Raw genomic sequence first — 15,971 nt, 5'->3', positions numbered from 1 at the left:
TCAAATATAAGTTAACATTCTATCAATTTATTTTTCATATACATTTGTATTTTTGTAAGATTTCTCAAATTGAAATATATGTATCGTTTAGAAGTGTTTTGACTATTTTTTGCATATAAAACAAATATTTTCAGTTTTCAAGACATAAAAACGGCGAGAGGAATTCAATCTTAAGGCTACTAACTCAGAAATAATCATCTGATTGCGATTTGTTTCCAAGGAGATTTCCATGGTGGCGTTGTTGAGTTCCATGAGACTTTTCCTGAGCTCCATTTGATCCTTGAATGATATCAGCAGTTGTTCCTTCAGTTTGTTTAATTGCTCTCTGTCTGCATTACGTTTGGCTTCCATAACTTCAGCTGTTTTAGGAAAAAGATTTACCGACATGTTTGGTATGTAGTATACAAACAAGAAATAACTGTATACATGGTTTGTAATACTGCAGAGTGAAATGTAGGTATGTAATATCAACATATCTGTTTTTGTATTTCACAAGATTATATTTAGTATGTATTTTAGCTTAATAGCAATTAGATATACATGCACACTTATGTGATTTTAAAACACATGTATGATAGATAAGATAGTGTAAAAATGTATCATAAAAACATATAGATATTTCGTGTATCGTATATAAAAAATCATATATGCTCTTAACATATATTTCATTTACTTAACTAAATCGAACAAACAGTAAATATACAAACATGGCTAAGACAATATGTGATACCACATCACATTTCAAAGTAGTCAATACAAACAAGGCAAATGTTATTCAGACGTTTGATAGATGTGGTCATATGAATAAAAAGTACACACATTGTACAGACTGTATGTCCGCTATATTTGACTTTCGTCCAGCACTTGTTGTCGGGTTATTTAGTTTATGCCGTAGGCGGTTGATTTCCTCCCTTAGTTCTTGTATGATATTTGTGTATTGAGCAATATGGTAGGCCACATCTGTCACATTTCGACGAACCTGAAATTTATATTAGTTAGTTCTTATTTTGTTTGCCCCTTTTATGACTTTAATTGTTCGAATTACACAAAAGCTATGTCTATGTAATAGACAGAGTCGACTGTTGGGCGATAAGTATTATTAACTATTGTAAAAATTACAATAGAGTAGCCGACATTCCCTTTATATTTATCAGCATAATTATAAAGATGGTATGTCTAGGAGCACTACATATTTCTTTGATATATTGTTCATATGGTAATATTTGTATTTTAGCCCCACTCCCACCCACCCCCATCCCACCCTGTTTCTACATTTCAGTCATGCATTTACAGTCACCAACGGGAATAATAACTCAATTTTACTTCAAATGCTATATAGTAATAATTATTTATTTTAAATAAAACATTTAGAAAATTCATTCCCCTGTTAACCAACACTCAGTTACATGAAATATTGGATACAATTTAAAAGTCATTTAGGGAATTACCCAAGAGTCATTATTATAAGTATTACATTAATATTTCAACACCGGGATGATTTCAAACATGCTACAACTCTCAGGAGAAAGACAGGACTTGGTACTGATGGTCCCATCAACGTTAACGGTTACCATTATAAAGCATTTTGTACCCGAGATAATGCTTATTTTAGTGATAATTTATTGGGTGATGAATTAGTGAGTGTTAGTTGTTTTTTTTTCTTCCCTTTGGGAACGTGGAGAACATTCATTTTTATTTGAACAGAATTCCGTTTCGGGCGGTGCTAGGAGGGTGAGAGGTGTCGCACGTTTTCAATTACCTGAAAAGACTCAATCAAACCGAGTCTGCTACTATGCTACTTGGCTGCGCTATGCTTTCAAAGGATCTTTTTACGGGTTTTATTTACCAAAGGAACTTTGAACATTTTGTGAAGTATTTACCTTAGTTTTGATATGCTTCGCTCTGTCAGCATACACAAGCGTATTCCTTGATTCCTCAAAGTGTATGCTGGCTGGTGAAATGTGGGCAATCATAACAGTTTTACAGTTCCCGCCTAAAGCATCCTTTAGCAGACGTGTAAGTTTGCTGTCTCGGTAATTCACATACCCTTTGCCATTCTTGTCAGCTGCAAATTGTAAAGGTTTTGTACATACTCCTGTAATTGGGTTTGATTCATTTCATGGAAAAAATGAGTTGTTGTCCAAAGTATAATATAATTGACCGATTTACTCATTCGAACGAATCATCTTTAAGACAATAATATGACTATATCGGATTGTAAAGTCTTCCAGATAGATTCAATTTTAAAAGTATCACTTTTAACATAATGAAACGTTCAATTCTTTCAACATCCGATGAGTAAAGTGGATAACAAAGCAGCATTGGTACGGTAAATCACAAATATAAAAACGACATTAATGTCTTTCGAAAGTGGGAGAAAACAAAAGTCTGATATTATATACGAGCACTGTATTATATGTCAAGGAAAGGTTGCTTTGTGTTTGCAATTTATGGCAATAAGCAATTACTAAACAAAATACGGAATGTCAGTGGTCTTTGTAAAAGAGTTACCTGTTCATGTGTTCCTTTAATATTTGATGACCATGGAACTCGTAAATTACACAAACTCGGATTGTAATTATATTTATTGATTTTCAAAATGGAAACGTAAACTATAAAGGTGTCAGTGCCAGATATATTTAATGTGTGCAAAGTGACTGAATTATGATTCCGTAACATCCATGTCAATATACATGTATTTGTAATTTCTCTGACAAATATATTACCGCAAGTTTGAAAAATACATCACACCAAAGATATTAGGTCTAAAGAGATCCATCAGAAGAGCACTACATCATTTGCAGCATGCCATGATAAAGATCAACCCATAACTAATAAAATTTTATAAATAGAAATGATTTCAAATGATCTCAAAAGATACAAGTGGACGCCTGACAGGACAGCGGACCGTGTACCACAGCTAGAGAACAACAGATAAACACGTGAAGCACTGACAGGACATATTCAAGTAAATCCAATTTGTAAAGTGACAGCTTGGCGTCCTCTTTTCAAAGCAGTGGAACGCATGTAAAGAAAAAAACTTCAATAAACAACTTCTGCATTTAGTGTTGGGCAATAAAATCTGCCCTGCAGTAAAAATTGGTTTCAAAGACCTACAGTTCAAATAAGTAAAGTTTAAACTATAGCTCAAAAAATAAACGTGAAGATCAAACGGTATGTTGCGCTGAAAGATATTTTAGAATTAATTACTCACTTTCAACATATACAATGAGCTATCAGACAAACGAAAGAATAGAGATATCTTGTTATAATATCTTAAAAGTAATAACTGTTCAAACTGAATTTCAAGAGGCCTGATCACGTGATTATTAGCTGTAAACTTATTCCAATTGCGCTTTTTTTTTAAAAAGATCTTTTAGGTTTCATAACTTTCAAATCAGCCTTACGTGTCGTGAGGTAGCCGTCAAAATTCACCTCTGTCTTGTATTTTAAATCATATTGTTACTACATCTTCTTCTTTGAGATGTTGGGGTCTATTCTACTTTGACTGATAATTAGAGTTCTGTATTGGCTAGTTTGAGTCAGTGTTTGATGCGTGGCATATTTTTAATAATCGTTTAAGATCAATCTCAATCAATCGGAGTGTACTACGATTTTGGTATTTGCCAGCATATGATCTTCTAATAAACTTTTTTTTTTTCAAATTGAAAACACCACAAACTGTCATTGTGACATAATAAAAATTGAGATACTATTAGATATGACAAAGACAATCGTTCAAACAGACGGAGTTAAAAAAGTTGAAACGCATGTTTACGACCTGGCTCATCATTTGTCCAATTTACCATTCATCATGTTTCGTGGGAAGCGTTTGAATGTACCAGTCGACACAGAATCGTTGGTTACTCAGTCCTTGACAACAAAGGTATGCTACCTATTACGTACGAGCGCTGTATTTTATGTTTTCGCTCGTTTGACTGATATTGACAAAACATTCCAAGCTTAGAGACAACCAACAATCATCCTAGGACAATACGAACTGTCAGTCAAAGTAAGAACTGTCAATGATATCTTGAAACAAGGTGCCCATCCATAGAATTCCGTTAATACTTAATGACAAGGAAACTCGTAAATTGAATTGAAAGTCGTATTGTACTTATTAACTTTGGAAATGGTCACGTGAAGTAAATATGATTATCATTTTTTTTAATGTTTTGCGAAGAACTTCCGCGGCTTAAATATCAAAGCATTTAAAATCACGCAACGATGTGTATACCTTTTGAAAATGTCATTAAATATATTATATGTATAACTGACATCCATTAAACGTATTAAATGATTTAAAATTTAGCTTTACAAATATCAATGTGTAATCAATAGCGGCGGAAATTGATTGAAAAGATACAAATGGACGCCCGACGGGATAACAGAAAACCCAGTAGACCAAACACGTGAACTTGACAGATTAACAGGAAAGAGGAAAGAAAGTGGACCAAAGCAGGTATTCAAACCCCATTAGTTGATTACAAAAAATGGCATCATCGCTTTAAGTGCGTTCTAAGCAATGAGAACCAAATACAGAATCAGTATGAAAGCAGAGTGCCAAGAATGAACTTCCAGCGTAGACCAGAATGTTGTATAGTAAGCAAAAATGAAACGATCTGTGGGATGAAAGCTGCTGTAGGGTTAATTGAACTTACTCGAACGTAAATCATTGTCATATTACAGTTTATAACAATTCAAAGAGATAGAAATATAATGGCAACTAGTTTGAATACTTATCAAACTTTTCTTTTGACGTTTGTTTGTTTTGGGTTTAACGCCGTTTTGACAACAGTATTTCAGTCATGTAACGGCGGGCAGTTAACCTAATCAGTGTTCCTGGATTCTGTACCAGTATAAACCTGTTCTCCGCAAGTAACTGCCAACTTCCCCACATGAATTATCAGTGGTGGAGGACGAATGATTTCAGACACAATGTCTTTTATCAAATCGTCACGGAGAACATACGCAACCCCCGGGGATTGAACTCGCGGCCCCGCGATCCGTAGACCAACGCTCTCCCTACTAAGATAAGCGGGCGGGCTCTGTTCTTTTGAGGTATATTTAGCAGCCAATGGGAGTTCACCAAATTCGTGTGTCTTTTATCTTATGTACAGACAAAAATAATCGAATCGTGAACGTAAAAGCTCATGCATATCGCATTGTTAGCTAGTATCACAATATGTATACTATATGCTGTGTACAATGTACTCGTTACACTAAACGGCGTTAAATCTTGGTCTGTTTGTGCCAAATTTACAAGAAAGAAAAGATCATACTTTATATCCTTTACTCTGATGGTATCAATTAATCTGCTTCCTTGCTTAATTACTTTTAGGTAGTCCTTAACATATCCTATCAACCTAGTACATTTTTGTATGGTGGCTGATTTCTGCCATCTCGTTCTGGCGCGTTGGCGCGTTTGCAGAGCGCCAAGTTGCCAACACGCCAGGACGACAATTATACGCGCCAAGACGACAAAATCCATATTTGTCGTTTTGGCGCGTTCATTTGTCGTCTTGGCGTGTTGGCGCGTTGGCGTTTGCAGGGCGCCAAGACGCCAACACGCCAGGACGACAATTATACGCGCCAAGACGACAAAGTTCATATTTGTCGTTTTGGCGCGTTCATTTGTCGTCTTGGCGTGTTGGCGTCTTGGCGCCCTGCAAACGCGCTAAGACGCCAGAACGCCAGGACGACAACTTCCCAATTTAGCGTGTTGGCGCCCCCGCCAGAACGATAAATGCCTTGTTTGTCGTCTTGGCGCGTATAATTGTCGTCCTGGCGTTCTGGCGCCCTGCAAACGCGCCAACACGCCAGAACGAGATGGCAGAAATCAGCCACCATATTTTTGTAACACTTGATTACCCAAATTAAGTACCCAAGTCTTACAATGAGCGTACTGCACCGGTAAAAAATCTAAATTAGACCATAAATCAATTTCGTAGCTACTTAAAGTGACACAAATTGCAACAATTTAGTGCATTTCTGAGCTTGTTGTAACATTATATTTCTTAGATATATTGTAACTGAAAGTCACTGGCATGTTATGGTTTGTCAAGAAACATGCAATCATACATAAATGATGCACTAACAGATCCAACAAGATTAGGCAATCGACAAATATGCTATAAAATTACGAGCCACATGCAGAGTGTTTTAATGCAATCAATAAAAGAAACAGATGGCTTCTTGTGAACATCAACAAAGCTACCGTAGAAACAGCTAATAGAAAACCGCAGCTACAAATATATTTTATTCATATATTGTGGCAGGTCATGAAAAAATGTCAAGCCAAACGGTACTAAACTGAAACAAATTAGCGAATCGCAAAAGAAAGTCATGTTGAGAATTAATGCACTACCTGTAGAAAATAAGACAAATACGAGAATGTTATGCGAGTCCCTGTATCACTGTATGGTTGTTGTGAATTTCTTTTTTTAACAAAACATAATTGGGTGTTTCGTATGTAAACAGGCAAAGCCGCTGAGTATAAAGTGTATAAAAGAAATGCATCGCAATATTTTTTAGAAGTTGTATATCCCTTTTATTATTGTAATGCAACTGCAGTTTATTTTCTGTGAATGAAACAAAAATGATTAAAAATAAAAAAAGAATATCCTTTGTGTTATATTGTAGCAGTCTAAAATTTCTTTTTTGTATTATATTAGTATCTGTAAGAAAAGAACATAATAAAACAAATAAAGTAGAGTGCATATAAACTCACTTAACGCGTTAATGCAGTTGCCCAGAGCGAGCAGTGATCTGTTTATATGAGCACCTTCAACCATACGCTTCCCTCTGTTATGAGTGTTTGCCGCCCTCTCTGATCCAGCCAGATCTATCAAGAACAATTTTCCCGTGCGTACTTCTTGCATCGTGTTTTTCACTCTATTCTGTTGCCGTACGATTACTTGAAGTACAGCATGTGAACGAGAAGAGGTTTTGTTGGCTGCAGTGGGCTCCTGTGTACGTTGGGTGTTGCCTTGTAACAGGACTCTCATGACCTAAAAGTATATTGTTATTACGAGAATAGTATGGAGAAACAGCCAATGTTGAAATTTAATCAAAATCTTTCACCTTGAGATGTAAGATACTTTTTCAAATTAATCTAAGACGTCAAACATTTTGTGCAATGTTTCATAGCGCGTTAAAATAGTATAATTGATACAATGTTTATAGGAAAAAATATTTAATGACAATGATTCGGCAACATGTAAACAAACGTTTGTTTGTAGCACAAATACATCACATTTTTACTATCGGACAAATTGTACATTAACCTAGATTTGTGGTACTAAACTTGCTATAGACGCCCCCATGAGAATCGTTTTCTTCATATATACATACCTGTTTATAACATATAAAGATTAGAGTATATCATGTTAGATCTACAAATTTTGACTACAAATGGATCAGTTTAGAGGCTGTAGATGAAGATGCAAGAGTCATGTTAATATTTGAAGTAAAAACTAACGCTTCAAGCTTGACTGTGTCGAATATCCGAATATTTTTATTAAACGACCTTGGAAGTATCGATCCCATTGCGGCCATCAAATATAATTACAGACAAGTTTGGTGTGGAGGCCAATAGTTCACAGTAGTTTGCTGCAAAAGACCTTGACCGATATGTGGGCAAATAACAATTGTACTACATGGGTATTAAAATCAAAACTTAGGATATGTCTTGGCAAAATGACTGTATGTACCTTCAGTAAGTAAATCCATTAATTGAGCCATTGTCTACGTTACAATCGCAGCACAAGACACAACAGACTGATCAAAGTTCGGTTGAATAATTATTGTTTGAATCATTCATTAAATATGCATAACTACTTCTGTTTTCACGAATAGCATATGGCGTTTTCCTGTCTGAATGTTCATACCATGACAGATATCAGCTTTTTGTGAAATGTTTACCGAGTCGATTGAAACATAAGACAAAGGTATTATATCGAATTTAATACTGAACAAGGTTGAAACAATTATATTCTCAAAATATGATAACTCTGATCCTGCTTGTATAACATGCCAAGTAAAAACTGAAATATGACAAATCTGTATTATTCAAGCAGTGGAGCAAACATAGTTTATAAAATATTCATTGAAATCTTTTATATTTTCTGTGTTTGCCCGGCGTCTCTGTTATATATCACTGTTGGGAAGTGATGTATTCATGTTTGCCCTTTTTAAAAATGGAATGTGATTTTTCGTGTTGGACTTAATTCTTGCCCTTCTCAAAGATATCTGGCCATATTTACACTTAATTTGCACAACGCCAAAACCTAATTTATCTGTTTATAATACCTCATCTGTTGATCTTGCTTTGACCTCTGTCAGTCCTGCAACCTGTATACCACCCTTCGAATCTTCTCTGAGGTCTAATATACCAGAACTAGGGTTGAGAAGGTCCCTTATCATCTCGTTGTATATCTGAGACAGAAATATAATTTATAAAAATATAATTTGACGTACTGCTACATAACATTTGTGAAGAGAGCATATTCAGGTTCACTAATTTTTCATTTAATTATGCATGTAGATAATATATCTTTTCATTATTCAGACTTCCCGGCAAGTGAAATCACCGGGAACATTCTATTTGCAACTATGTAATAAAAAACCTTGTTTGCAGTAAAAAATTGACAAGAACTTTTAACGCTACAAATGTTAATTTGACAATCAAATTCTCGAAATATCACCCAGCGGTAAGTAAATACAACATAATTTGCTTGATAAAATTTGAAGATATATTTAATTTTTATTGGTATACTTCCCATGAAAGATTAATTTGAATTTAATTTCTATCTGAACTTTAATATCCATCATAGACGATGTAAATGTCGTAAACAGCAAATGTCGACATGACATTGCTTTAAAAACGAACCTCAAGGTAAGACATGGTGACTTTGTACTTCATGTCTTCCCGTGTTTTGTCCATGGAAATAAAAAGGTCGTTGAGCGTGCGAGCCATGATACCAGGGTCATCATCTGTTCCCAACATTGTGTAGGTCTTTCCAGCACCTTGAGTTTAAAATGTATAATTATTTACATTTTAGAATAGCCAGAGTGAACGATAACCATTACAATTTATACATACTGGTTCCCAGAACTCTTTTTATTTCTATTGTTGTGTCTCATTAGCTTTCTGAAAATGAATGAATGTCTAGGTTTTCATCTCGAAAAAATTAGATAACGCCCGTTTTGAGAGAAGGGTATAGCTATGTTTGTATAGGATCCAAAGACACATGTGAGTTTTGGTTAAAAATTCTATTACAAGATCATGCAGAGTTATTGTGTACAGTGTTATTATTTTATCATTTTGTCCGCTTTACAACTACTAGTAAATATACGTTTTGGTTTATTTAAATATCAGCATAACAAAATTGAAGTATCAATAAATATACATTTGTATGAACGTACTACCCACCGGACGATACATATTGCAAAGTGAAAATGTTTGTATTGTACCAGGTCCAAGATTTATGTAGGATTGGTGTAAAGTAGATACATCTGATTTCAGAATTGTTCAAATAATTTTTGAAAGGATTCATTTAAAGTAATCTATCTAGTCAATTTCTACTCACACCAACCTATTGTAAATCAACAAGTCTTTAATGCCTACCCAGATACCAGGATATTATTGCAAAGGGTGATTCCTATTCTACCTAATGGGAGTCAAGTTAAAAGTACAATAAGAGAAAGGTTTTAGATAAGCTTAGCTATACAACGATTGTTCTAAAGTAAACAAATCATTCGGTTGGTAAATATGGCCATTGAAATACACATATGGCGTATTAGTTTGAAAAACAAACAAACATGTTTGTCTTTGTAAAGTGGTTTATAGAAATTTTCAAGTTTTATAACTTTGAAAATATGTTTTGATGTTTAAAACGTTCTTGAGGATATTTATACAAGCAATCTAATAGCTTTTCTATTAAATAAATGCGTTGATTAAATGACATGCAATTTCAAATTTATGACGGTAATTCAAAGTGAATGTTAAGACATAATGCAATCTAATTTATAACACTTTAAAGGAATCTAAATATCCTTATGAAGTGTTTCAAAAACGTTTTCGTTGTAGTTTTGACATTTTGATAGCTTTAAATGGTGTAATACAAAATATTTCCGACGTTTCTGTCTACAAATATTATCTAGTCAAAAATCTAATCCCTTGTAAGGTTAACCAAATAATACAAATCATGCAAAAAAAAACAAAAAAAAACATATATTCACTGCCATGCCTGCTTAAATATCATGTTTCCTGTCACGTCTGCAAACAGGTAAAATCACTTTTGCTCATTATACTGTCCGTAATTTACGAAGAAATTGCATTTTCCTTGAGATGTTCGCTGATAAGAAACTTAACTATTGCATACTTGAAATGAAGCTCAATTAACTCTTTTCAATATAGGGAAGTGTAAATTATGAAATTGTCCAGACAAGTAGAAACAGAAATTTCTTTACTTTTTGCATCTTTATAGAACTTCTAAATAGAAAATAAAATCTTGAAGCTTGTTTATAAATGAATTTTTTTTCGATGTATCTATTAGGAATTCATTTTATCGGTTACACTCTTATTTCACATCTCCTCCAACTTCTAAACCAAAGAGACAAAAACATCACATAAAAGATGATCAAGTCCAAAAAAAAAAACCCAGAAATTTTATAAAAAAGTGAAAACGTGTGTAATGTGCGTTTAAGGTGTAAAAATCAGAAAAACGACAAAAACAATTGAGGGAACAATTTGCAGTATTCTGTTTTTATTAAGGTGGACAATTTTATTAAGATTCTAAAAAAAAAACAGAAAGGTGTTTTTATTTGAATGTTTTACACTTTTGATTACCCAAGAAAACCCAATAATTCGTCCATCAAATTAGTATCAAAGAAGTTATATAAGTAATATTTCTATATTTTGATATGGAACTGAAATATCTTTCATACAATTTGCGATATAAACAGCATTTCATTATCCAAACACAGTATGGTGGCACGCCGTCATGATTACTGACTACCAAAATTAAGTAATTCAATTGACTATAGTCTTAGTCAATGTGTGTTGAATAGTCAGAAACCACCGGCCATATTATGTCGTTAAAATAACTAAATCAGACACTTTGAAATATAAATAGTGCAAGCAGATAATAAATAAATAAAATTTGAAATCTTCTAAAAACACACTCAAGAATCAAGATCACTGACGAAGTGGAGACCACACATTGAAGGAATAGGAATGACAGCATTTTCTGAAACTATTAGAGTTATGAACTAGACCCTGAGATTTATGCAAGTCATCATTAGCATGTCGTGTGTCAGCAAAGTTTCCAGGACTATTGTTGCATTCCTCCAGGAATGTGATCATTACAGATTAACGGTCACCACATCATTTAAATTTGATATCTTTGATAATAACATCATGTTAACCGAATGGGTGGAATATAAATGATCTAGGTGGTAAAATGATTTTAAAAGAAGTTTGTCTATCAAGTTTGCTAAATGAACCAAATGCTGTGTCATCATATTGTTAGAGAAAGTTATGTAAATTGCTATTCTAAGGAGACAATTTGTAATTGCAAATGTATTGGCTTTTAAGATTAAAGTCAGATTTGTATTAGAGGCTCGGCTGCAAAGTAATCTGGATGTATAAATGGTCTCGAATTCCAAGGGATCGATCGATGTACTTCGAGATAAACAAAAATCCATTTAAATGAAATTTTGTGCACGTGTTTCGGGATGCGAAAATATCTTCGAAATTGTCCGAATTTTGAGAAAAGCGAGTCCGAGATATCGAGTTTCAACAGCACACGACCATAAAAGAGTCACAGTGTTTGTTAGAAAGTAAATTGGTGTACATTTGTAATTGTTATGATATGTCAAATACTTTATGATCAAAATTGTTCGCTATTTAAGCGTGACTTACCAGTAGCACCATAAGCAAACACGGTAGCATTGTATCCTGTGATGACGTTGTCGATCAGAAACTTTGTTGACGACTCGTAAACATCCTCCTAAAATATAAAATAGTGTAACTTTTGTTGAATTTGCAAATTACTTTAGCTCCAGTTGTGTTATATCTTGCAATAACTGCATATCTTATTAGAAAGAATTGGCAAATGGGGCATCTGTCCCTGAATCACGGGTATGTTTCTTGATTTAAACATATTTTATTTCAAACATATGTGCATATTACATTTTACAATTTACAATATCAATATTATACATCTTGAAAAAGGATAAGATCCGAAAGCTAAGCTTATAAAGGTCTTCTCCTATAATGTTTCTTGTAAGGGTTTGATTGTCTTCGTTTGGAGGCCATCCAGTCAGCGTTCAGATAAAGCTATGATCGGAAGCGGGAAAACTGGAAATTCGTCATGTGTTGTTGTCCATGTGACATAAACACATACAAAACAAAATCAAAGGCAAGTCGTGTGTATTCCTGTAAATTTGAAATTATTCACGATCAAAATAAGCCGTGTCATAAAAAAAGAAAGACGGTGCATTAATTAAACAAAATTCGACAAGCAACATATTTAATTTCTTTTACGGAAGCTACGAGAGCCTCTATCAGCGACGTCTTATAACTGCACGTATTCATGAGGACGATCTGGCACAAGAAATACAAGAAAACCTTTTATCATATTAAACTCTTGTTGGCCATAAGTTTTTACGCAAATTTTTACAACTTAACCGGAAGCGAAATAAGGCGAACTAAATTGCAAAACAGACTGTAAGTCATAAAAGGTTTCACTAAATGAGCCGGTGGTTTTAAGTCAAACTGCAAGTATGATGTTCGGTCCATTGACTGTCTGTCGAGACAGGCGAAACGCTAAATATGATAGGCAGTTCTAAAAATCAACATGATAATAACTGCTTTGGTATTTTTTCTATCTTGTTTTGTTGGTCCCTTAATAGTTCTGCCTTGTGCAAAAGGCACTGAGTAAATGATTGCATGATTATTTAGGTTTGCTTTTCACACAAGAAGTTCTGTGCTTTAGGTGTTGTAAATTTTGTTACCATTACGTGTGTTAAAGATACGTCCGGCGGAAATTATTTTTTTGTTTACTCTGTCCTGTGACTTAGGAGTATGGTGGCGTCAAGGGTGTGCGTAAATTACCGGCTAGCGTTGTTTTATCCGCCATCCCGCTGTTCCTATATTTCTATATTTGTTTGTTTTGTCCCTGTTGTTTATTTGTTTTAATTTGTTTATATTAATAACTCTGTACCAATTTGTGGCGGGACATATAATTCAGCTTGTTAAGTAAATGTAAGCTTGATAGTCCAAAAAAAAAACCCACAAAAATCCCCCAACGATTCACACATCCATGCATAAACTCGGCATGTTTTTCATTTTAGAGAGACTACGATATAAGAATGTCATTATTCATATTTGATCGTTGTCCTTGAATTAAAGGATTTGTACATGCAGTTTAAAGTTAGTACCGCCGACAATATTCTATACACGTTGGTAAATTTGAATTGAACTAATAGCCAAAGACAAACATATTGTACAACAATTTAGATCTAGCAGGCAAAATATGTAACGAGAACGCTCACCTGGCTGACATAAGATACTGATCTTTATTGTATCAAAGTAATTACTGTCATAAGATATATCTCATTCAATCGGTTAATTTCACTGAAAGTGTAAATTTCAAAGGATATAGATCTACAATTCGATCATTGGTTTGGAGCCGAGCCAAGAAAATAACTATAGAAAACATGGTTATTGCAATATCGCCTGACAAAACCGTATGCTATTATTAGCAAATGGAATGTTTATTGCAAGACACGATCATCTCACCGCTTCCGTAAATCTAAATTATTTTGTAATATCAAAATGTAATAAATCTACATATTACATTTAATGAGGCAATTATTAAAGACTTTTAACAATGATGGTAATAGGTATCTAGTAGGTAGAGGATATTACATGAGAGTATTTTCAAATTGATTTTAATAGAATCGTTGAATAACTTCATTGAGCATTTTATCAATTTTGTTGAATGAGTTTGATAATATCAATTTGAAAAGACACAAACGTTATATTCTTTTTATCAGACGTTAGTTTTTCCTGCTGAAACATATATTCGTTTTCTTTTACCAACAATAGACCAGGCCAATTTGACAAACGTCTCATATACTTCAACCGTCAAACTGTTATTACACATGTATGTAATGGCTTTATTATACTCCCACGACGTATTTCAATAATATACATTTGATGTGCATAGAAAGCAAGTTTCGTCCCACCATGCCAAGTCTGCAAATAAGGGGTCATATCATTCACGAGAAAAATACCCAAATAAATTATCGATTTCCATATATGTTTTTCGTCTGATGTTTTGGGGAACTACGTTTTTAATGAGATATACATTTTTGATTTATGGACGGCTTTACGTTTTCTATGTTATAAGGGCAGTACATGGGAAAACATTTGTGGACTTATCTGGTATGTCGAAATGACGTAGTAAAGCCATCGTTGTGACGTCTTGGGGTCAATGAATTTCATATGAATTTGAATACAAACGTGGTAAAAAGATCCAGCAAACGTGGTAAAAAGTTCCAGCGGCGGAAACGCATTTAGAATGAAAATACTGTGTTGACTGAGCTTTAAGAGTGCAGGGAATTGGACAATAGGGATCAAATCAAAATTCTGTTATATTTGATATGAAAAACTGCAGTTATAGCATTTACAAATGCAAAAAAAAATGTAATAACGGCATTTTATGCTTTGCTAGTTGCATACAGAACGGACAATTTGTATTGAATTCCTATCAAAGATCTAGCATTTTCGGCTCGACGGGTAAAGGCTAAAATCTAGTTGATTTATCGATATTGGAAGTTTGCATAAAGACAAATCCGGCTTGTTAACTGCTAATGTGATCTCGCTTCAAAATTTTGTCTTTGACATGCTGTATTAATTAGTTGATTTAATTTGAATATCATATTTATGTACACTTTGATAAAATAATATTGACATTAAAACTAGCATGGTGTCGTTTATGAAACATGGCCTTAGGACGACAGTGCTTGCATTTTATTAGCACAGAATTGGCAAAAAAGGACAATCACATTTTTGACATTCATATACGACTGACAGGAAATTTCAGTACATTATACTTCAAAACAAAATTGCTATATCTGTTAATTTAAGTTTAGCATCTTTTACCTTGAATATACGTCTTATTCCATGATTTCAGAAGCAAATGTAAAGCATGAACCTGGGGTGACGAATGTTGGCGTTCGGCGAACGCACGGGTTATTCAATTAGTAAAAATGTATACGCATGTTGTCATTTTACAAATGTATAGTTTGTGCAAAAAAATGTTAATATCCTGACAATTGTACAAACCTTATGCAGTGAAAAGTGACCAGACCGTGGCATAACATAGAGACGAAGTCTTAGTTCACTGTTTTATCTTCGCCCACATATACTAATAAACTGAATCAAAAAGACCCGCCCGCTTAGTTCAGTAGGGAGAGCGTTGGTCTACGGATCGCGGGGTCGCGAGTTCGATCCCCGGGCTGGGCGTATGTTCTCCGTGACGATTTGATAAAATAAACATTGTGTCTGAAATCATTCGTCCTCCACCTCCGAAAATGCATGTGGGGAAGTTGGCAGTTACTTGCGGAGAACAGGTTTGTACTGGTACAGAATCCAGGAACACTGGTTAGGTTAACTGTCCGCCGTTATATGACTGAAATACTGTTCCAAAACGCCGTTAAACTCAAAACAAACAAAAAGACACGCAGTCCAAAACAATCGAAAGGAAAATGTCTTAATTTGAAAGACCAACTGCCTGGTCTATTTCAAGGTTCTTGATATAAATCATGTCAGTTTAGTTTTGATTTACGATTAAAATACACTTTAAATTATTTCTGGCATTTAAACAAATCCGCTTTAAACACATGTACGATGTCATAAAAATAAGGCTAACGGATTGTGCGTGTGTATCTTTTTACTT

General features: G+C 34.1%; 1 protein-coding gene across 1 annotated transcript in view; it reads right to left on the bottom strand.

Annotated features, from left to right (window-relative positions):
- Positions 1–15,971, bottom strand: part of LOC123562476 (kinesin-like protein KIF19) — a 39,553-nt gene that overhangs the window by 7,235 nt on the left and 16,347 nt on the right. The window contains exons 4-10 of the mRNA XM_053537617.1: positions 11,927–12,014; positions 8,891–9,027; positions 8,311–8,436; positions 6,731–7,010; positions 1,881–2,065; positions 820–979; positions 185–359 (exon numbers count right to left, since the gene is read on the bottom strand). Coding sequence (XP_053393592.1) covers positions 185–359; positions 820–979; positions 1,881–2,065; positions 6,731–7,010; positions 8,311–8,436; positions 8,891–9,027; positions 11,927–12,014 — 1,151 coding nt within the window. The remainder of the gene's footprint in view (positions 1–184; positions 360–819; positions 980–1,880; positions 2,066–6,730; positions 7,011–8,310; positions 8,437–8,890; positions 9,028–11,926; positions 12,015–15,971) is intronic.

The sequence above is a fragment of the Mercenaria mercenaria genome, chromosome 2 (assembly GCF_021730395.1).
Source record: "Mercenaria mercenaria strain notata chromosome 2, MADL_Memer_1, whole genome shotgun sequence".
Classification (NCBI taxonomy): Eukaryota; Metazoa; Mollusca; class Bivalvia; order Venerida; family Veneridae; genus Mercenaria; species Mercenaria mercenaria.
This window is presented reverse-complemented; position numbering and strand designations above follow the sequence as displayed.